At 40.3% G+C, this 24,870-nt stretch overlaps 1 protein-coding gene across 7 annotated transcripts in view; it reads right to left on the bottom strand.

Moving 5' to 3' along the window:
- The window catches only part of SYBU (syntabulin), a 105,219-nt gene that overhangs the window by 36,813 nt on the left and 43,536 nt on the right, over positions 1 to 24,870 (bottom strand). Inside the window, exon 1 of one of the 7 annotated variants that reach the window (XM_060195834.1) lies at positions 15,850 to 16,044. The exons of the other annotated variants lie outside the window; for them this stretch is intronic. Coding sequence (XP_060051817.1) covers positions 15,850 to 15,877 — 28 coding nt within the window. The 5' untranslated portion in view covers positions 15,878 to 16,044. Of the gene's footprint in view, positions 1 to 15,849; positions 16,045 to 24,870 lie in introns of those variants that run through there. 7 annotated transcript variants of the gene reach the window in all.

Raw genomic sequence — 24,870 nt, 5'->3', positions numbered from 1 at the left:
GCCAAGCTCAGCGAAATAATTATGTTGCAAGCATTAGCTCCATCTTGCTTATAAGTGACTCATTTTCTCCCCTCTAATTCTAGAAGAGGGAGCATGTCTATAACACTTAGATACTGGGCCCTGTACTAGCACTGGCTGCATCAAGATCCTGCCTACATCAATCATTAACTGCTCACAGAAAATTCCAAACCAAATGATGATATATTTGGAATGGCAGGACAAGGGTACAAACATTAGCTGACCACCAAATACCTGTTCTAGTAAGGTGAAGGCCTTTAATTAAATAGGTTACTCTAAAATTTCTCCAAAATGTTTTCATCCCCAAGTAAGAATATACTTAAACATACATACATGTATACAACCCACAGGCACACTAATGTATAGAAATTAATAACATACATTGGAATCCAGCTTAAACACTTTTTTCTCCATTGTCACTCATTTCAAACATTGCTAGAAAAAGTAATTATAAACATTGTGGGGCGTGGCTGAAGGAGCAGGTGGCACACAGGAAACAGTGTTTACATAACAGATGTTATGGATACATATCACACATGACAAGAAGAAACCAGAGCAGAATGTGAAGAAAAGATGAAAAAAGTGGATGAAATTAATATTGTGGCACATAAGTGTCCTATATACAGAATGACACACAAGTTCACAGATTCCAAGCTAGGAGATTTAAATTAAAAGCAATTACATTGAGAAAAAAAAATAATTAGCACATAGTGCAGATAGTAAAACTAAAGATAAATCATGACTATTTCTAGGTAGTTAATTGATGCTTCCCAAAGAGGTATTATTTGAATGGTTCAAAACAGAACCTACAAAAGCTTTTTGTTCTAGATATTGTTTTAATGTAACCTGTTAATTGGTAACAAAAGTTATTTATTTGTAAAATGTACAGATACTCATCTCAGAGAATAGTAGTTATTATAACTTTGATCATGTTTTATATGCACATTATATACAAGCTAATTTATGTTAATATAAATAATGTCTTACTAAATTGCATATATATATATATCCATTTTGTTTGTTTATTTTGCCCCCAAGGTTCTTACTGGGGCTCCTGGCAGCCATTTTTATCCCCCACCCCCTTTTTGTTTTTCAATTTTATTCTATAGGACAAAGAGAAACTGAAAGGGGAGGGGAGAGAAAGAGGGAGAGAGAAAGACAGACACCTGAAGACTTTCTTCACTACTCATGAAGTGTCCCTGATGCAAGTTGGAACTGGAGTTGGTGTATTGCACCAAAGTAAAAAGACTGGTGTGTGTGTGGGGGTGTGTGTGGGGGTGTTCAGGTCCTGGAACATGATGGAAGAGGAAGACCTAGGTCGGGGGTTAGAGTGTTAGGTGGAAAACTGAGAAATGTTATACATGTACCAACTACTGTATTTTACTGTGGACTATAAACCATTAATCTCCCCAGTAAAGAAAAATAAAGCCTGTTGTCCTTTAAAAACATCTGATGAGGCTGGGCACTCATCTGTATCAGTGTTATCAGCACAACTCACTAAATAGACAGGGTTTCCTGATTCCTCCTGATGTGCTAAATTTTGTTTCAGGCCATTCCCATCATCAACCCTACTAAAAATTGCCAGGTGACCTTCTAGGCACATAAAGTTCAAGAATTCCTATTAAAAAAAAAAAAAGGCTTCCAGGAGCAGTGGATTCACAGTCCCTGCACCGAACCCCAGCTATAACCCAAGAAGAAAGAACAAAGATACTACTGCAGCAAGTTCTTGTCTTCAATATTTACCTACAAACGTTAGTCACCTGTTCAAATCTGTTTAGTGCTTTACCTCTGTGAGTAATCTGCTTCTGCTCATGTTGAATGTTCCACTCCCAACCATTATCATTCCTCCTCCTGGAATTATTGACACAAATACAACATAGAGTCCTAGAGTCTCAGCATGACCACAAGCTCTCCCCATCTTCCAGAATGTACTTGAGCATGAATCTGATTATGGGCTTTCTCTTGTTGAAACCCTCTAGTTGGTGTCCCATACCATTTTAAAGACAAAATTCAAATTCCTTATGATTTACTAATTTGAAAATCAAATGATTTGCATAATTTACAAATCCTCCATAATCTCTTAAAGCTGCTTCTCCTGCACTCCCCACCAGGAACCATTTAAGGTGCCACAATGAATACCCTTTAGACTCCCATCTTCACTCATGCCACGCTCACATTACCAGAGTTACTTCCCTGTCACTTTGAGCCTGGTTAACCATCACCTGTCTTCAAGTCTCACATCAGTCTTGACCTTTAATTCCTTCAGAAAAATGATTAGGCATCCCTTTTATAATGATCTCATCCCACCTAGAATTTTTTTTCTCTCCTTTTTTTTTTTGCCTCCAGGGTTATTACTGGGGCTCCTTTCATGATGGCACTTACTGGTGGCCATTTTTTCCCCATTTTATTGGACAGAACAGAGAGAAATTAAGAGAGAAGAGGGAGATTAAGAGGGAGAGAGGAACATAGACATCTGCAGACTTGCTTCACCACTTCTGAAGCTTCCTCTCCTGCAGGTGGGGAGCAGGGGCTTGAACCCAAATCCTTGTGTGGGTCTTTACGCTTCATACTATGTGTGCTTAACTGAACGTGCCATGACCAGGCCCCACCCAGCCTAGAATTTAACAAGTATTTATCACTTTACACTGCAAACTTTTCAACACACTGCTGGCAGCTCCCTGAGGTTCTGTGCATCTTTGTGCACTGGTTTCAATGCAGCATTCAAACCATGGTAGGTGCTGTTGTCTTGGAAGATTTCACAGGATTAATAGGTTCCTCTACTCCTGACATTTGGCAATGACTCCTGGGAGAGTTCTGTGTCCTGCTACCTTCCTATTTCTCTCACTAAGGTGTGTGTGGCGGGGCGGGGTGGGGGAGGGGAGTAGACTAGTATTATCTATGATTAGGACAATCATCCTCTTCATTTCTAGGCCCATACAATAAACCCAAATCTCTCTTGCAGACACCTAACACAGCAAGATGAGAGACTAAGTCCATGCATCAACAACTGTACTCTAATCCATTAATCCCCCAATAAAAGTAAATAAAGAAATAAAACTTTCTGGTATCTGAGAATATTAAAACAAACAAGCTTTCAATCCCAAACTTTGCATGCAAAAGGCACATAGCCCGAAAAGATTTCTGGCTTGTTTATTAATGGATTTCCAAAGTCAAGAACAGTTCCTGGCATAAAGTAGAATTAAACTCATGAGAGGTGTTTTTTTTTAAATTTTCCCTTTTGTTGCCCTTGTTGTTTTATTGTTGTAGTTATTGTTGTTGTCATTGTTGGATAGGACAGAGAGAAATGGAGAGAGGAGGGGAAGACAGATAGGGGGAGAGAAGGATACACACCTGGAGACCTGCTTCACCACCTGTGAAGGGAACCCCCTGCAGGTTGGGAGCCAGGGACTTGAACTGGGATCCTTACGGTCCTTGTGCTTGGCGCCACATGCTCTTAACCCGCTGTGCTACTGCCTGGCTCGTGAGAGGTGGTTTCTTTTGTAATATTTTATTTACTTATTGGATAGAGACAGGGAGAAACTGACAGGGAATGGGAAGTGTGCTCAACCAGGTGTGCGATCACCTAGCCCCTGATGCAGGAGTATTTATTGGCTGGGGATAGAAAGGTATTGGAAGATATTACAACATGATTATGGTAATATTTTGAGGAAAACACAAAGAAAAAAAAGCATAGAAGATTGGACAAAGACAAAAAACTACACAGGTCACCAAAGCAGAGGGAAAAGAAAGGATTAGGGGGCCAGGGGGTAGCTCACCTGGTCAGGCTCAAACATTATAGTGTACAAGGACCCGAGTTCAAGCCCCTGGTCCTCACCTGCAGAGGGAAACTTTATGAATGGTGGAGTAGGGCTATAGGTGTCTCTCTGTTTTTTCCCCTATCTTCCTCTCCCATCTCAATTTTTCTCTGTCTTGATCTAATAAATAAATAAAAATTAAAATAAAACATTAAAAAAGAATTCTGAAAAATCACAAATTGCCAAGTTTAGCACTAACATTGAGTGAAAGTGTAGAAAATGTACCTTACATGATAAGTAGGAGCCAGAGCCAGGAAAAGGCCACTGAGATTCATATATATATATATAACAATTTTCACTTCTTTTTTCTGATAGTTATTATTGCAGCCTGCCATACAAATCTATCAAGTTCAGAATGTTTTTAGTCAAAAACACTTAGAATGGTCTTAAAAACAAGGCTGACATGAGCACTGAAGATGGCACAGTCCAGTCCCCAAAGGATGGTGACAAATGGATTGGTTGTCAACCTCCAGGGAAATCTCCAGTACTGTGTCACCTGACTTGGTCCTTGTCCTTCCCATACTTAACATGCTTTATTAATGACAGGAATAAAAATACGGAAGTCATGGTGCTGACAGCAGACCACAGATTACACAAGCCCCGAAGGGATAACTAATACAGTGAACAGCAGTCACATTCTCAGCTTGCTACCTCCCTGTGTCCTAAAGGCCTGAGTCAAGAACAATACATCTTTTAGATTTTTCTCCCAAAGACAAGGGATATCTGAGGAAACTGAGGTTCTGAGTAGGAGGCGAATTGTTGCAAGACACAGAATTGGTAAACAGAAGAGCTAGTAAGTTTGATTCCAGAGTCTTTCTCATTTGCCTAGTCAGCTTGATTATCCCATGCTTAGCATTCACAGTGATCTAAGTGCTAGAAACCAAACTAGTTACATTCAATTAGTTCAAATCAAATGTGTGCTGAGCCTTGTAAAGAAAGGCACTGAACTAGAGGGGAGACAAGTCATGAAGAAATAAGTTTCACAGGCTGGGGGTATGGATTGACCTGCCAATGCCCATGTCCAGTGGAGAAGCAATTACGGAAGTCAGACCTCCTACCTTCTACACTCCAAAAAACAACCTTGATCCATGCTCCCAGCAGGGGAGAAGTGATAGAAGGAAGAAAATAAGAGGGCTTTGAACTCTAGCTTCATCAGCACCCAGAGTGAGAGAGAAGAGGAAAAGGAGAGGGGACATATGGAGGTAGTAAATGTTGTCATGAGTGGTGTGGGGTGGAAGAGAGGACTGGATCAGGAAGGAAAATGGGGCATAAGTGTAGATGCATAAGTGTAGACAGATAGTTGTAGAGATGATGGCTGACCCATGATAAGAAGCAAAGCACAGCATTAGGAAAAGAGAGAGTCATGGGTCTCTTGGAACATACCTAAAATAGACTTCCTAGCTTCTTTCCACCCTAAAATCCCTATTCTCATCTGCTCTATTTCTACTTAATGGTTCCTGATTATTAACCATTTTTGTCCTGTTTTATACCTTATTGCCTTTCAGTCACCAAATTACAGATGCTATTATGATTCCATCCCAAACTCACTGGGTAGACAACCTCACCAATGTGTCCTGGAGCTCTATCCCACTAGAGAAAGACAGAAACAGGCTGGGGGTATGGGTCCACTTGCCAGTGTCCACATCCAGTGGAGAAGCAATTACAGAAGCCAGACCTTCTACTTTCTGCACCCTATAATAAATTTTAGTCCACACTCCCAGAGGGGGAGAAATATTAGGGAAAGATGATCAGAGGGCTCTGAACTCCAGCTCCATCCGTACCTGGAGAAGAGGGAAAAATGGAAAAGCGTTCAGAAGTAGTAGTAACAGGAGTAGGTGTGACTTAAGAGAAGGAAGGCAAAGCCATAGAAAAATGGGCAAATATAGATAGATAGATAGATAATTATAGACATAATAGTCAACTCATATCGGCAACCTTGGTATAACTATAGCAGTTTCCAGTGGAGGGAATGGGGACATAGAACTCTGATGGTGGGAACATTCGTGGAGTGATAGCCCTGTTATCTCATCAGTTGATAAATCAATATGAAACCATTAATGTGGTCCGGGAGGTGGCGCAGTGATAAAACTTTGGACTCTCAAGCATGAGGTTCTGAGTTTGATCCCTGGAAGCACATGTGCCAGAGTGATGTCTGGTTCTTTCTCTCTCCTCCTATATTTCTCATAAATAAAAATAAAATATTTAAAATAAAAAAATCCATTAATAAAAATAAGTAAGTAAAAATGCAATTACTAAAAGAAAAAAGGGTATATAGCATAATGGTTATGCAAACAGACTCTCATGCCTGAGGCTCCAGAGTCCTAGGTTCAATTCCCCATACCACCATAAGCCAGAGCTGAACAGTGCTGTGGTCAAAAAAAAGGAAGAAGTATTCTTAGCTACTCTTAGCTAGGGTGATGGGAAGTAGGTAGGGACATATGTCTTGAAAGCAACACCCTTTGAAATGGGTCTTGGGTAGGTAGGAAATGGTTCAGTAGCAGAATGAAGAACTTGTATACTTGAGTTACTAAATTTTTTAAAAAATTCTTTATTTAAGAAAGGATTAATGAACAAAAACATAAGGTAGGAGGGGTACAACTCCACACAATTCCCACCACCCAATCTCCATAACCCACCCCCTCCCGAGTTACTAAATTTGATCCCTGGTACTGTATATGCCAGCATGATGGTCTGATATTTTCTCTCCCTCATTAAATAAATACATCTTAAAAAAATGAGTACGGGTCAGACATTGGTGCCCCTGTTGAGGACACATAATACCATATACAAGGAGATGGGTTCAAGCCTCTCGTCTCCATTAGTGTGGGGGAGGGGAGCTTCACAAGGGGTGAAGCAGTTCTATCGGTGTCTCTCTGTCTCTTTTCTTCTCTATCTTTCCTCGCTCTAAATTTCTCCCTGTCCTATCAAATAAAATTTAAAAAGGCAAAGAAAAAGTAAAAAATGAAATGGGCCTCAATCATATGGGAGAATATGAACAAGTGGTGGAGGTGCAAGGAAGCAGTCTGTAAATCAAAGAGATAGCAAGAACAAACTCATGGAGGGAGGCAAAGACTGATCAAACATATTTGGGATGTACTGAAAATTCAGCTAAAAAAAGAGTGAATTGTGAAAGCCACGTTAAGGCCATGCAATCTGAAGGCAAGGTGGTGGAGACACAAGGTGGGTGGCTTCATGGAGATGTGGCATTGACAATTGGAAGAGGAACTGTAGAGCAGAAGATAGTTGAAGTGACCATTAAATTGGGAGATGGTGGAAGCCAGGTGGTGCCACAGCGGGTTAAGCACACGTGGACCCTGCATAAGGATCCCAGTTCGAGCCCCTGGCTCTTCACCTGCAGGGGGTTTGCTTCACTGTAGGGAAATTGTGAAGCATGGTTGAACATGGTGTGGGACCTCCTACTGAAAAGTGGGTGCCTGGATGGCATGACCTTTCTATCAGTCTCTTTCTATTTGAGATGGGGCATGGAAGAAAATGACCACCAGGAAAAAGTTCCCTCTGTCAGTCTCTGCCTCACGAAAGACTCTACATGCAGCCCATTTCCTTGTTCTCAAACCAATTGGTTCGTTTACTCAGAGGTTAATAGAAGTCCATCTTCCCTGATCATATATGGCTCACACATCATTGTTCTGCTCTGTCAAACTATAAGCAGGGACATTCTCCTTACTTCTCCACCCCCTCCGGACCTTCTAATCTTACATAGTCCATCTCCTCTCTTAAGGCTCCTCTCTGTCTGCTGGTTATAGATAACCCTAGTTCCTTTGCTCCTTTGATCAACTAAACCCCTTGTTCAACATTTACTAGGAATGCTCTGACCTTTACCCAACCCCCTACTTCTCTTTGACCCTATTATCCCAAACCATATATGGAATGGATAACTTACTTCCTCCTACAATCCCTTACAAACCCTACCTTGCTGTTCAATAAATGGATTGTGCATAAGACATTCCCCTGGTGATCTCTGGTTGCGTCTCTAGCTATGAACACAAAGAGAGGTCCAGTCAGCTCACTCCTACTGCCCCAAAACATTCCTTCTGGGCCCCTACATCTGGTTCGCAACAGAGTGGGTAAGCAGGTGTTTGCCCAGGAAAAGCAGGTAAGCCAGGTGTTTGTGTCTCACCACAAAGAGTCTGACACTTCACAGGTGGTGAAGCAAGTCTACAGGTATCTATCTTTCTCTCCCTCTCTCTGTCTTTCCCTCCTCTCTCCATTTCTCTCTATCCCATCCAACAACAACGACAGCAATAACAACAACAGTAATAACAAGGGCAACAAAAGGGAAAAAATAAAGTAAAAAGAATGAAAAGAAAAAGCTTGGGAGATGGACCCAGATTCAATCTGCAGGACTATTTGACAGCAATTGACACAAATGAGTGGAATTCCATGAATGACAGAATGGTGCTTTGGATTCTCTGTCTCTATTTCACTAGCTCATAAAAATATATCAGGGTGAATGATCTATCTGCATAGTACAAGTGGGACCTATAGCACCATATTAAACAAGCAAAAAAAGTCAATCTAAAAATTCTAGGTAAACACAAGAATATAAAACTGGAAAAGCATAAAGCAAGTTAAACATTAACAAATACCTTTGCCTTGTGTGATACATTTAACCACAGTTTTACTAACATAAAAGAATGACAGTGCAGATATTTGTATGTTCATTTGTTTTTTCCAACCATCCATAAAGCAGAAAAACAAACAGAACAGAAATCAACTCAGTCACACAGAAGGGAAAAAATGTCTTTCGTACTGAGAACTATGTGATAAAACTGAAAATCAAGATGGACTGAGGTGCTCCAAAGGTAATGTTGGATTTACCATGCACTAATCAACCTTAACGCAAATATATTTCTCTTTGCCAGCATAAACATGAATATCAAAAACTAAGTAACAGGATTAAATTCTGGGAGTTTCTGGAATTTGAATAGAGTGTTAGAACAAAAGAATTCGGGAAATAGAAGACCAAGTATGGTTTGATTTAATTCGCATGTGCGTTTGAGGCACAGAAGAGGGGATGTGGGGACAACCTGATGAGGTCACAAGGAAATGTTTCCAGTAGAAAGCCTGGCAGCACAACAGAGAAAATTCTGAATAGGAGGAAAGCAGTGTGAGTAGTGCACCTGCTCCTCTATTTACAACCTGGCACACCTGTTCAAAGCCTGTGGAGTCTGGCAATACCCAGGGAAGGGAAATCAGCTGGGGTATCATTCCCACAAATGGCCTTTCGGAACTGTGTACACATTGGAAGAGATGGGGTAGAACTTCCAGTAGCAAGTTCTACCCTCATTTAACAGCATTATTTATCAATTGAAAATGACTCAATGGTCAGCAAGATAGATCCCTTGGGAGATTGCCTGCTTTTGTCATGGGTGGACCCTCAGTGCCCACTGCACTGGGGGAAGCTTCAGTGCTACAGGATGTCTTCCCTCCTCCTCCTCTTCCTCCTCCTCTTCCTCCTCCTCTTCCTCCTCCTCCTCCTTCTTCTTCTCTCTCTCTCTATCTCTCTCTCTCTCTCTCTCTCTCTCTCTCTATATATATATATATATATATATATATATATATATATATCTGAAGCCTGGAGTAGGGAAGCTCTGGAGGTGACACACAGAAAAAATTGAACTCTCTAAGTTTTTGAACAAAATATTTTAAACCATCCCCCTGAAAAGGCTTTCTAATGACCCTTGTGCCATTTCTTGCATGAGAAATGAAAGAAGCACATTCAGGATTATATTAGGCTTTGCATACAAATTGGGTTCTGTATTTTCATAGATTTGTCTAAAGCAACCTTCCCCAGGATCCACAGTGACATCTGGCAGGAAGTTCATAATCCCAGGCCAGTTCTTTGCTTGCCCAGTAACTCTGTCCCACCCCTTACACAAGTTAACTTTTAAATACAAGTGTACTTAAACGTTCTTTCTTCTCTTCACCCCTTTACTCCCAATGTTATATGAAGAATCAAAACAGAGTATAAAAGCAAAGCATACCGTTATGAAAATGTTAAAAGACTACTCTCTTTAGAATCACTAGAAATCCTTGGCAATAAAATGGAGAGTATAAATTGAGAATGGTAATTTGGAAATATGCACAATAAAATAATGAATAGAGCCTCACCCTACTAGGGAAAGAGAGAGGCAGGCTGGGAGTATGGATTGGCCAGTCAATGCCCATGTTCAGTGGGGAAACAATTACAGAAGCCAGACCTTCCATCTTCTGTATCCCACAATGACCATGGGTCCATGCTCCCAGAGAATTAAAGAACAGGACTATCAGGGGAGGGGATAGGATATGGAGATCTGGTGGTGGGAGTTGTGTGGAGTTGTACCTCTCTTATCCTATGGTTTTGTTAATATCTCCTTTTTCAAATTAAAAAATAATAAAAAATAATGAATACTTTCTCTATATATATTTTTTATTTTATTTTATTTTATTTATTTTCTCTTTTGCTGCCCTTGTTTTTTATTGTTGTAATAGTTATTATTCAGGTTCAGATAGATACATTTAAACTACATTTCAGTAGAATGGTTACCTCAGAGATAGGGGAAGGTGCTGAGAATAGGATTATGCAGACAACAATGGGAAACCATGCAGATAACTATGGCAGTGGTTATGTTTAAAGTGGAAGTGTGACTCACCCAGTAGAGTACATGTTACTATGGAAGAAGATCCTGGTTCAAGTCCCTGGCCTCCCCACCTGCAGGGTGGAAACTTTAGGAATGATGACACAGTGCTGCGACTTGCTATTCTCTCTCTCTCTTTCCCTCTCTCCCTCCTTTCCTCCTTCCTTCCCTTTCCTTTTTTTTTTTTTTTTTTTTATTAAAGAAAGGGGTTCTTGAAATGAATTATTCATGCAGGCTATGAGCACTAGTGGTAACTCTGGTGGAAAATGGGGCCACAAGTGTTTGTTTTATTATTATACAGCATAGTAGGCATATGGTATACATTTCAGTGTGTCATATTTTTATTCATGGTATTTAAAAAGAAGAGAAACAGTAAAATTAAATAAACTAAAAGATAATGAAATAATAAATAAATATATAATAAAATAAAAGATAGAAGACAGAAGGATAGATGGAAGGAAGAAGATGGGGAGAAGAATGGTCAACATAAGGGAAGAGTTTATTATAGAGACGTGCTAAAAGAAGAAATAACCATTTTAAATTTATTGTTAATTATACCGTAACAATACAATTTTTTTAAATGCTAAGAAAGCGTACAGTACTTAACAGCAATGGCATGTGACGTTCATATCCTAAAGTATTCATGCACTTTAAAACCTGGTTTCTTTTCTTTTTATCCAGAGCACTGCTCAGCTCTCGCTTATGGCAGTGTTGGGTATTGAATGTAGGACTTTCGGTGCCTTGGCTATGAAAATCTTTTTGCATAACCATTATGCTATTTCTCCAACCCATGCTTAAGTTATATTTTTGTTTCTTTCTATTTTTTTATTAGTGATATACAAAATAGCAGGAGTACAATTCTACATTGTTCCCATCACCAGAGTTCTGTGTCCCCATTCCCTCCACTGGAAACTGCAGTGATTCTCCCAAGGTCACAAATATGGGCTATTATTTCTATAACTGTCTGTCTGTCTATCTGTCTGTCTATCTATCTATCTATCTATTTATCTATCTATATATATCCATGTTTTCCCTTTTTCTTTTTTGCTATGGTCCTGCTTCTTTTCCATTTTAAGTCACAGCTATCCCTATTACTGCTTCCAAATGTCTTTCCTTTTTTCTTCTTCTCTCTCCGGGTCCTGATGGAGTTGGAGTTCAGAGGCCTCCAGTCATCTTCTCCTCTGGGAGGAACATTTTTTCTCCTCTCTGGGAGTATGAACCAAAATCCTTTTATGGAGTGCAGGAGGTGGGAGTTCTGGCTTCTGAATTGCTTCTCTACTGGACATGGGCATTGGCAAGTTATTTAATACCCCCAGTCTGTTTCTATCTTTCTCTAGGGGCTCTGCACAAACAATAACACTGATTAACCTTCTGTTTTGTTGGGTTTTTTTTTTTTAGTTATGGACAGAGAGGGAGAGACAAAGGAGAGATATAACAGCACTTCATCATTATACATGGGATTCATAGTGCTTCCATAGGATGCTGGGGCTCAAACTCCAGGTCTCATGCACAGCTAAGCTTGTAGTCTTCTAGGGCAGCTATCTCCCAGTCCCTGATTTCAGTTTTTTAAAATGTCAGTATAGCATTACCCCCTCCCTATCCCCAAGATACTCCTGTGTCCAATGGGCACTCACAAGACCCTGTACTGACCCCAGAACACATCATACACATAGAGGGAGTCCCCCATTTACTGTCTTATCCTGCTGCGTAGCTCACAGTCTGGCACACCAGTACATATTTGCTGAGAAAACAAACAAGCAGCATTGCCAGACTCGGTTTTGTTAAGTGGCAGCTAACACGTGAGGAGAAAAAGAAGGGTAGAAATGCTAAATTGGAGAAACCCGGGCAAAACACAATTACGGTCCAGCTTTGCACAGACAACAGTCCTTCACTGACTCCAGCCAGCTGGGCTCAGCAGAATAAAAGGGGATGACACCAACTGCAGATCTGAAATCACTGCTCGTGTGTACTAGTGCTTTCCAGAGGGGACCCTTCACCTCTGCTACTAACTAGGAGGAAAAAGTATAGTATGTCAGGAGGGAGCTCAGCATCAATTCAGGCACAGTTTCCAGCTCTCAAAAATCACTAGGGCCAACCTGTAATATGGACAGAAATTAGATCTCTCTGGCAGAGGACTGCAAAACCTGCCTATCTCTTCCACTGGGGTAAGCTACCAGGAACCAAAAGATGCAGGAAGATCCAATTTCCTTGAATAATGTTGCTGCCAGCCAAGACAGGGGAACATTCCTCCCTCTGAAGCTGCCACAAACTCCCTTAACAAAAGAGGATGCAGCAGGTAGAAGTGCCAAGGAGACCTCAAAAATATCCTTCAGACATTTTGTTGACATATCCTATGTCAACAAAAGGATATGACCCACAATTCACATCTAGCAAACACTTGACAAACTGTGCACATCAGAGCGTGTGCTTGCATGACTAATGACAGAAAACTAAAACAGGGCACTGTTTTAGTCACAAACTAATAAAGTATAAATAAAAGGTCACCGAGCCAGTGGGAATGTTGCTAAGGATCTAATGTTTTGCCTTGAAACGTGAAAACAAAAGGCTAAGTGATGAATCCTATTGCACGTGAAATCATCATTAGAAAAACTTATTAGGTATTGATTGACATACATCAATTCCAAATTCCTAACCTTGAGAGACCCCATTTTAAACCACATCTTACACACATAGCTCTTGCCTTTTTCTTCCACCAAAATAAATGGATAACAGTCCTTGTTACATGTACCATGTTCTTTCCAGGGCAAACAGATGGAAGGAAGACAATATGCCAGAAAGAAATGGAAAATGACATTAAAACGAAAAGAAAGCTGCACAATATGATCTGGGTCAACTTTTCATGCATTTGTAAATTAGCACCAGCAGGCTATGCACATATGGCATTGGTTTTAGATTTTCCTTGGCTCAGATGTCATATAGGATTAGTGCAAAAGGAAAAATCCCAGCATGGGGTCTATTTTTATACAGATTAATCAATCATTTCCCATCTCTCTTTCTTCCCAAACAACTCTCAACTTAATGAAATTGCTCTCATTTCAAAATAAGCCATCTACTACAGTCTGAGTGGGAACTCTTTCAGGAAAGGAAGTGAGCCTAAATGTCAAACCTAGATCTGTAACTGTAATCATTTAAATTCCAATTATAAGTCAACTAGACCAATGTTATGGCCTTTTGTTATTGTCCTATTGTTCGATCTTACATGCTCATTGCGATGGCAGCGGTAAAGTTAATCTTCAAGCACTTTAATTGACATTTGTATAGCTAATGAGAAAAATCGTAAAGCCACATATTTGAAAAAGGGGAAATCTGCTGTATACCTCATATTATGTTTAGCTACATCTTCATGGATGCTGAATACTATGATTCCCATCAGAGAGCCAAACACATTGTGAGGTTCTTAGTAAGTGTAGGAAATGGAATAGTCTAAATGAAGTCCAAGAAGATGATTATTCAGGCTTTTAGCTACAGTCTCCCAGGACTACCAGGTATTGTAAAGTGATAGTATGCTTACAGAATCATAATACAATAGTAGTCAATATTTATTGTGTGATGTGCCACTGATTATATCACTGAATCAAAACTGTCTTTATAAGTACTAATATTATTCTAGCACACAGAGGTGGAAATAGCTTGAGAGAGGAGCTCAGATATTCAGAATAAAAGGTCTCTTACTATTCTGACTTTAGAGATGGGAAGAATTGATCACAGATACATTTAGAAAGGGAAATATGTCCTTCTACTACACAAGAAAATATAGAACAGCTGATAATACTGTGCTGAATAACTTTAGGCAAGGGCTCTTGACAATGTTTCCAAGACTTCCAAACCATGGTTTCTATAGTATCTATCATGCACAGTCATTTGTCTGCTGTCTACTGCTACAGTGACAGATGGAAATTACATATATAAAATACTAAAGCAATGACCTAGATTGATTAAGTGAAAAATTAAGAGTCAGTAGTCACTAGTACATTCATAGTCCCCAAGGGTGGCATCTTTTCACCAACTGGGGGAATTAAAATTCAGCCATGAGTAACAGCTGGAAAATATGGCATCTCACAGTTTGTCCCTTGCTGGAACAGAAAAAAAAAAAAGCAATCTAGCATAATACTCTATATTCTCTCTTTTATATGATTAAAAGTAAATCTAACGTATCAATGTAGGTCATATTTCACTTTTTGTTTAGACCTTCTAGATGTCATTTACCTACTGTGGATAGCCCAAAAGACTCTAATATTTTATTTTATTGTATTTTAGTTTAGTTTTATTGCCACTAGGGTTATTGCTGGGGCTCAGTGCCTGCATAGCAAAGCCACTGTTTCTAGCAGCCATTTTTCCTTTTCTTTCTTTTCTGGATAGAAACAGAGAAAAATCAAGAGTGAAGGTGGAGATAAAAAGGGAGAAAGAAAAAGAGATACTTGCAGTACTGCTTCACTGTTCCTGAAGCTTCCCTCATTCAGGTGGGAACTAGGGGCTCGGACCTAGGTTCGTGTACATGGTAACGTGTGTACTCTACCCAGTTCAACATCACCTCGCAACCTCTGAATCTTAATTTTATATAAGTGACTGAAGTAGCATTAGGGGTATTAGAGTCTTCCTTTTGTTTCTACTAATGAAATATGACACCACAGGCATTAATTACTTGCCCACCAGATGAAACTCGCTAAGATGACTCATGTGTTTTACAATATTGCAGACACAACCCTTATGTTCTTGGAATGTACAGTAAAAGAGGACATGTTAGATCAACTTGACTAATTAAAATTCTTCCACGGGTCAATTTCATGAAATGAAGACTTGCTTTTTTTTTTTTTTTTCTGAATGCCATGTGAGAAAAGTAAATTAAAACTGGCCCAAAGATGTTCTCCAGATCATTTTTTTGTGGTGAATTGTCAGACATGATCACAAGAGCAAGTTCTCTCTTGATAATACATATACTGTGCCTTGGCCTTCACATAGTCCCACTGAACACTATGTGAAGTGCCAATTAGCAGTAATTGAGGCTGTACTCTCCTATTCCCACAGCACAGGCTTTGCATTTGTAAGAAGCAGTGTGTCCTACTCGGAGTTAGGACTAGAGCATTCTAAAGCATCTGTGATCCATCTTTTTTGTTTGGGCTTTGGATTGCACAAATAGACTCACCAATGACAAGGGGGTACTTAAAATATAGGCATGACCCCTTCAAGTTTAGTTGTGGAGTCAACATTTATAGTATCTCCAAAGCCATGCTGAGAATTTATTGTTAGACTACATAACTTTACACACACACACACACACACACACACACACACACACACACACCCCTCCGTGATCCAATATAATTATTTACTTACTGTGACTAATGAATGCTACTTACTTAGAAGGTAAGCTCCGTAGACTTTCATGGCAAACACTGCCTCTGCAAACAGCCTCCCACCAAAGGCTGGGGTATGTCTTGTGCAGAAATGCAGTGTGTGCTGCTCAACTCTTGGTGGGGTACAGTCTCAGAGTGAGGTATCCATGGAGACCGAGCCTCCTGCCCGTGCAGGGCAAGGAAGTTACTCTACTGGGCACCATAGCAACAGGAGGCAGAGGAAAGGCAGGCCAATCAGAAAATAGCACAGAGCCTCTCCCTGGTGGCTGCAGCATTTCAAATAAAACCATCACCCTCATGAATGGACACAAAGCACTGAAAGAATCACCAAATTATCAGAGAGAAGTGAATAGCAATACAGCCTTCAAGGCTAAACCTTGGACATTGTTGAAGCAAAAACATTTTATGTCTTTCTACAATGCTTCTTTCCCAAGATGCGAAGAAGGAATTACAGAAACACTTCACCCATTCCTAAATTGAAAAGCTCACAAATGACACTTTGAGGGAAATGCTTGGTGAACTCCATGAATCCTAGCTATTTAAATATGCAAGGCACTTACTTCCCAGGGCTGGCCTGGAGAGACCTTAAGCAGAGAGTCATTGTTCTGAAGGGAGAAAATGGAATTGAGGACACTCAGGGACAACTGATGGCAGATTTCTTCCAAAGAGGAGTTTGCTGAGAGTAGAAACATTTACTAAGCTTTCATCAGAGTCCCCCACCATTACATTACTAGCAGACAAGATGTGAATGGACATTCAAATGCCTTGAAATTTGCAAATATGTGTAAATGTCCTTCATTCCCCATTGTGTCACAAGATAAGTGACAAGGACAAATGACAATGACCACTTACTGAACACATCATGTTTGATAACTGATATATACTGTCACTCTAAAGACCGGTTCCTTCCATCTGTATCCTGCAAAGCTACAGGATGTACATGTCTGCCTCTCAATGCTGTGTGGCCATGATGTGAGGCATTTACTTTGGCTATGTACCTAATGCATTTTACCATTTTCACAGTAACCCAGAAAGCTAAGTATGAATGAATCCTCCATATTACATTTGGAGAAAAATATAGAAACATGTCATCATATCACAAAAGAAAATATTCCATTTGAGAACCCCTCCCTCCCTACACTGCTCTGCAAGTAGGCCTGGTCCACCCTATTCAGTGTCTAAATATAAGGTAATGTGCCCCTCCTCCTCCCATGCTACTTCGCCAGAAAGAAATCTCCAATGCTCCAGCCTCTATAAAGCCTAATTATAGAGCTCTCTTTTGCAATTACCTTCTTTGAGCCAAATGCGTCCTTTGAAAAAGACACATCTGTCTGGACTGACCTCACTCAGTACTGGTTTGAGCTGCCTCTAAGAGGTCATCTGGTGGGATGGTTTGAAATGAAGGTGGAGTGTGTGTGTGTCAAGAAATTCCAAAGAATGCAGGGGTAGATAGCATAATGGTTCTACAAACAGACTGTCTTGCCTGAGGCTTTGAAGTCCCAGGTTCAATCCCCTGCACCACCATAAACCAGAGCTGATCAGTGCTCTGGTAAAAAAAAAAAAATCCAAACAAGAAATTCCAAAGAAGAGAGTAGATAGCATAGTAATTATATACAGACTTTCATGCCTGAGGCTCCAAAGTCCCAGGTTCAACCCCCTATATCACCATAAATCAGAGCTGAGCAGTGCTCTGGTTAAGAAAGAAAAAAGAAAAAAAGAAAAAAATTCCAAAGAAGATTTAGTAATCATTCCTCTATTATGACTTCATCAGGCTTTTTAAAATCACTTGAAGTAGCAATACAGATGATCGTTAAGTTGTAGAGAGTGTGAAAACTTACATCCCTTAGAATTACTCAAGAACTGAATAAATCAGGAGTCGGGCGGTAGCACAGTGGGTTAATAGCACATGGCATGAAGCACAAGGACGGAAGGACGGGTGCAAAGATCCCAGTTTGAGGCCCTGGTTCCCCACCTGCAGGGAAGTCCCTTCACAGGCAGGTCTGCAGGTGTCTCTCCCCATCTCTGTCTTCCCCTCCTCTCTCCATTTCTCTCTGTCCTATCTAACGATGACAACATCAATAACAACAACAATAATAACTATAACAACAACAACAAACCAAGGGCAACAAAAGGGAAAATAAATAAGTTAATGTAAAAAATTTTTTTAAAAAGAACTGAATAAATCTGGATAGTGACGTGTACTCTATAAAACTGAAGGAAAACAGAAATCTCAGCTGAATTCAGGCTACCTGGTAGGTGTGACAGCCTGCTACTTTATCCTCCACCTTTCACTCCACGCCCTCCTCTTCCTTTCATAGCAGGTGTCCATTTGACTGTGGTGTCCTTAGATATAATTAAAAAGACATGTGTGTTGGGAGTCAGGCAGTAGCGCAGCAGTTTAAACGCCAATGGCACAAAGCGCAAGGACAGGTTAGGACCCGGTTCCAGCCCCAGGGTCCCCACCTGCAGGGGAGTTGCTTCACAGATGGTGAAGCAGGTCTGCATGTTGGGTAGTATGCCAGCTCCCCCGGCTTCTGTCTCTAATCCTGCTTAACTAAGCTCCGGCATGCTTGTATGGCATTGGTTTGATCCCACTCAAAGCTGCTGTCTATTTACATAAATCACTAACTAAGCACCACCCTCCCTCCAGGGCATTGGTGGTTCTGTGGTAGAATTCTCGTCTGCTCCACCCCCTCTCCTTGTTACACCCTGATTTTCACCAGTCACTTTTCTCTCCACCCTCTCTACATCACATCCTGTTTACACCCTACTTGGCAAGTATATTAGTTTTAGTTTAGTTTAGTTTAGCTTGGCTTAGATTGTGCTGTGTTCTGCATGAATAAAGAGATACTGCGTACAGCCCAGCCATGGTCGTCCGTCTCCACCCGCAAAGCTAGTCCGACATCTGCAGGCATCTCTCTATCTCTCTTCCTCTCTATCTCCCCCTCCTTTCTCAATTTCTCTCTGTCTCTATCCAATAACAAATAAAATTTTTTTAAAAAAAGACATGTCATTTTACATGCTGAACTTATGACTGGGTGCCCCTGATTCCTCTCCCTTCTACCAGCCAGTCTGACATAACTGTCTACCAGCCTGGATCACCCAAATACCTATGTCCTATTTTGCACAATACAATTTTCTGTCTTGTTTTAACTCCTATATTTGGGGGTATTTATTTTATTATTATTTTTTACAACTTAACTCACCTACTCCAGTACTTATAGGTTTTAAAGTCTGGCTAATGGTGGGGCAGGGGTAAATAACATAATGGTTATACAAAAAGGCTCTCATGCCTGAGGCTCTGAAGTCTGAGGTTCAATCCCCCTGCACCACCATAACCCAGAGCTGAACACTGGACATAGATTCAAACATTATTTTCTGGGTCTAGGTGGTGGTGCACCTGGTTAAGCTCACACACTATAGTGCACATGGACCTGGGTTCAAGTCCCTGGTCCTCACCTGCAGGGAGAAAGCTTCACTACTGATGCAGGTATCTCTCTGTCTCTTTCTCTTTCTATCTCCCCTCTCAATTTCTTTCTCTTTGTCTCTATCCAATAGTAAATAAATAAATACATAAATAATTCTCTATGAAATAAATGAAATAGACGTGGAGATAATTTTCTCTGAGAAAAAGCGAGATGCATTGAAATGTAGCTCTAGGAGAAACCATGCACAGAAATATCTTCTTTAAAATATGTTTTTTGTTAAATATTTATTTATTATCTATTCCCTTTTGTTGCCCTTGTTGTTTTATTGTTGTAGTTATGATTGATGTGGTTGCTGTGGATAGGACAGAGAGAAATGGAGAGAGGAGGGGAAGACAGAGAGGGGGAGAGAAAGACATACACCTGCAGACCTGCTTCATCGCCTGTGAAGTGCCTCCCCTGCAGGTGGGGATCCTTATGCTGGTCTTTGTACTTTGCGCCTCCACGTGTGCTTAACCTGCTGCGCTACCGCCCGACTCCCTACAGAAATGTCTTTTATTAACCGTAAATAAGAAAATCAGTGCCTGTAATTAAGTGAGTTAAAAAAAGTATATTTGACATAAATAATAAATGACATCCGTATCTCAAGGTTTACTTGAGTTAAAAATAAGACTTAGAACTTCATTTGCAAAATGGGAGACTACATGCTGGGAGTAGAAAAGATAAAGTGAGGAAAAGTCAGTAGGTAGTGGAGCAGTGCTTTGGACGCAAACTTTCTTTTATAAAAATACTAACTAATTAATTGGGCCCCAGAGGTGGCTCAGTGGTAGAATACATGCATAAGACCCTGGACTTAGTCTTTTTTAAATTTTATTTTATTGCCTCCAGGGCTTCATAGGGGCTCTGTGACTGTACTATGAATCCACTACTCCTTGTGGCCATTTTTTCCATTTTTCTTTATTGGATAGGGCAGAGAGAAACTGAGAGGGGAGGGGAGATAGAGAGGGAAAGAGACAGACACCTGCAGACCTGCTTCACCGCTTATGAAGCAACCCCCTTACAGGTAGGGTACCAGGATCATTGCATGATCCTTGTGCTTTGTACTATGTGCACTTAACCAGCTGTGCCACCACCCAGCCTCCTGGATTCAGTTTTTGGCATAACATAAAATACACTTGTCTTACTTAAAAGTCCAGTCTAGTCATTTACACTGGATTCACACAAGTTTTCTTGTTTTCACAATCTTATTCTTAGCCTAAGCCACTGCTTCCAATTGCATCTCTTCATAACCCAATCTCAAGAGTGGCCAGAGAATCTCAAACACAGAAGTGAAATTAGGTTTCTCCTCTTAAACCCCTCCACTGGTTTCCCACTACTATTACATGTTACCTCAACTGCTACCACTCCTTTCCTTAACTCACTATTCACCCACCTGGCACTCTACCCTCCCCAAGGATGAAGAAACATGGTTAAGCTCTCAGTACAAAATGTCATCTCCCTACCATTGTCAGGAAATTGTGAGGAGCCTCACAAAGCAGCCTGCATTCCTGATGCTGTGGCCCATCTACATAATCATTGTTTTGCCTGAAAGATCCCCACCCCTACCATTCCTTTCATCTATCTTCTTTTTACTCTCGAGACCCTCCCTGCCTGCAGGGTAATGTTAATCCTACCGGTTAAAACCCTCACAACAGTTGCTAAGAAAGTTTCTACCTTCCCAGCCTCTTTTGCTTTTCTCCACCCCTTTCCTAGGCATTTCCTTTTCTGACTTGCCACTTCCGGGTTTAGACTTTTAAAAGCCATGGCTCTCTGATCAAAAAAGACATTGCATTGTCTCACCATGTGTTTGGTTCCTGAGTCATCTCCCTCGTATCACTGAGTGAGTAGCAGCCCAGGCTGACTCCAGTCAAGCTCTCTCCAACCCAGAGAGCACATGCCTGGGAAGAGTCACCCCCACGCTAGCCTAGCATACCATGTCCCAGTCAAATGAGTATCCATCACTGCTTGGTTTACTTGTCGTTATCTGAACTTAATTTGTCTGCATGTGTATCAGTTATCTCTCCTCATGTTAGAGATTGGTTCTACAAGAATGGGTCTCTTGTTCATTCTTTTTCATCTTTTTATCTGTAATGCCTGGAACAACGATGTCAGCACAGAAAAAAAACTTAATAAATTCATTTGTTGAATGGATGAGTGAATGAATGCATATAAGCTAGTTGGGATTCAAAATGAAGTTTAGCAGAGACCTCTATATACATGGTGAAGTGAGGGTTCCCTTCTTTTACTTTGGATTCTACACAATAATCACCTCCCCGCAATACCACAAACATTCTCACTCAGATATCCTGAAATGGAAGCCCTCAGCAGTCAATTTCCTGAAGTATTACCTCACTTAATGATAGGCCATGTTCACCTAGCTTCCTGCTGCTCCCTGATTGCTGTTAGTAGAAGCAGACTTAGGTGGTAGCAGACTCATTCAGTGGATCACACACATAAGCATACTATGCTGTCAACTCCTGAGTACACCAACATGCCACATAAAAAAAGTATTCTCCAAGAAGGATGACAGAGGACCTAGTGGGGGTTGTATTGTTATATGGAAAACTGGGAAATGTTATGTATGTACAAACTATTGTATTTACTGTTGAATGTAAAACATTAATTCCTCAATAAAGAAAAAAAAAAGTAGAAGAAGGATAGAAGATAGAGAAGCCAGAGTGTTATCCTTGTCTCCCTTCTCCATCCTGTCATCGACCAAACTGCAACTGCAGTATTTCCTTTTTTAAGTTTTTTTTTTTTTTTTAATTACTGTATTCAATAGGACAGAGAGAAATTGAAAGGGGAATGGTACGGAGAGGGAAAGAGACACCTGCAGACCTGTTTCATCACTTGTGAAGCATCTTTGCTGCAGGTGGGGAGAAAGGGCTGGAACCCAGGTCCCTGCGTTTGATAATATGTGCATATAACTGGGTGTGGCACTGCCCAGCCACTGCAGTACTTTCACACACCACTTCTCCCTCTGGCCCTAGGAAACTTCTGCTCTGCTTCTTCACAAAGTGGGAAAGTCACCTGGCTGATGAAGTGTCAGAGCTATACCATAGTTTGCTGCTTCCCCTTGATCTATGCCCATACTTTAGGATACAAGCTCTTCAAAAGTCCTCCTTGATGATTCAGTAGAGAGGTCCTGCTCTACATGTGTGAGGTCCTAAATTCAATACCTCACACAATATGGAAGCAGTGAAGACATAATGAGAAAACCTCGATAGTGTCATAGTGCTTTCTGTGGAAGTTCTCCATCTTTCATAAAGAAAAAAATTAAAGAAATAATTGATTCAGGGAGGTGGTTCAGTGGTAGAGAGCATGCATAAGACCCTGGATTTGATCTTTGACATTAAAAGGAAGAGGGAGGGACAGCACAAAGTGAAATCTGAACTGCATATGGTATATTGCACCAAAGCAAAGGACTCTGGAGAGGGAGAGGGAGAAGGATAGGAAGAAAACTCTGGGGGGGGGGGTGGCTGTGACATAATGAAACTGTATGCATATGTCAGTGACCGCATTGTAAAGCATTAATCCCCTCAATAAAAAACAGTAATTCAACGTATCTCATAGTATTTGGAGGATTTATGAGAATAATGGCAGCACTAGTACAGTGAGAGTCATATAGTAAAAGCTATCTAAATTTTCTATTGCCAATACCACTAATATTATTAGATCACTGTTTATTATGATAAATATTACATATTTATGTATACACAACAAATACTGTAAAAAAAACACCTTAATTACAGGAAAAATATAACCCATAGCATATTTTGTATGATTTATAATTCTTGTGTATAAAAGCAGTTTCTGGGTTCATTTTTCCTATGTTGGCAGATATATTTAATAAGGGGTGCGTTATCTGTGGAACCACCTACTGTTTGTATGAGAGACCTATCATGTCTCATTCTCCACACATTAGAGCACTTGGTAGTGATCTGATAGTTCTCCAGATAGGTAGCTAGAACACTGTATAGGTAGTAAGTTCTATTAGATCTGGGATTTGAATGGCAGTTACCTTTGAGAAGAAGTTTGTAATTCACTAATTTTTGAGAGAAAATCATTACAGGACACTTAGAACCACTGCATTTACGAGGTGCACCATCAAAAACTCAGATGGGAGAAAAGCACAGAAGTGAACCCTGTTGTATAGAAAAACACTCAAGCTTAAACTAAATATCATGTATAAACCCCACCTTATCTATCTGGTCTCTGCTGGTGAGAAGTGATAGATACTATAATGGTCCATTGCAAAACATTCCACGCCGTAGCCTGGCTGAGCACTTTTTCCCAGGAGAAAGAATGTTCCCAATATCCATTTCAGTTTATATGCAAAAGTTATTGTTTATGTTGACAAAGCCCAGTTAGCTCTGTATCACAGTCCAGATATTCTGCTCTGGGGACAGTGGCTGGGTTGCCAAGGTGGACAGAAAAGTTAATAAGATGACAAGCCTAGTGTATGGTAAACTTTCTGAAGTTGTACAGCCTCAGATGTAATTTCTCTAGGTCTATGACAACAGATTCCCTCACTCTAAAAGAACAGAACAACAATAATAACAGAGAAGACACTCTGAGCAAGTAAATGTTGAGAAACTTTCTACTGATGACAAAGCAAAGCAAAGTAACGCAACACAATGCAACACACACAAACCAGAGGAGCCCTACCTGCTCAGAGGTGACTAGCTGAAGCCATCATGGGTTACCTACCAGCAGGACTGACCACATAAGACCATGACTGCTACAGATCATGACAATACCATCCAATACAGAACCGGACTAGTCTAAGAATGTTGACTCAACTAAATCATCTAACTGAACTTCGGGGAAATCAGATGGAAATCCCATAAAATTTTCTTGTCTGGAGGGGAACACTGCAGCTCTTTTGCAATCTAAAGTTTCTTCCCACTCTTTAAGTATGCTATCTTTAAATAATAATAATAATAATAATAATAATAATGTATTTTCCTTTTCTTAAAAAACTATTTATGTATTTATTTTTATTTTTCAGAAAGAGACAGAATGTGAAAGAGATGAATGCAATGAAGCTTCCTTCAGTGCATTAGGGGCTGAGCTCATACCTGGATCAGACACATGACAAAACAGCACACTGGATATTTGAATAATGAACTGTCTTGCTGGCTATTTTCTTTGACTTCTAATTACTCATTTAATATTTTTGTTTGTTTTTAATTTTATTTGTATATTGGGTAGAGACAGAGAAATCAAGATGGAAGGGGGAAAAACAGAGGGAGAAAGTGACACCTGCAGCACTGCTTCACTGCTCATGAAGCATGGCCCCTGCAGGCAGGTAATTACTCTCTTTTAAAATATACTTTGTTCATTTAAAAATATTTTGTTGGCCAAACAGTGGCACACTTGGTTAAGCACTCACATTACAGAGCACAAGGACCCAGGTTCAAGTCCCTGGTCTCTACCTGCAGGGGGAAAACTTCATGAGTGGTGAAACAGGGATGCAGGTGTCTCTCTATCTCCCTCTGTCTCTACCCAATTATAAACAAATAAAAATATTAACAATGTTTTAATATGTAAAATATTT

This window comes from Erinaceus europaeus, chromosome 1 (assembly GCF_950295315.1).
Source record: "Erinaceus europaeus chromosome 1, mEriEur2.1, whole genome shotgun sequence".
Classification (NCBI taxonomy): domain Eukaryota; kingdom Metazoa; phylum Chordata; class Mammalia; order Eulipotyphla; family Erinaceidae; genus Erinaceus; species Erinaceus europaeus.
The sequence above is the reverse complement of the archived record's forward strand: the minus strand, read 5'-3'. Positions and strand labels throughout refer to the sequence as shown.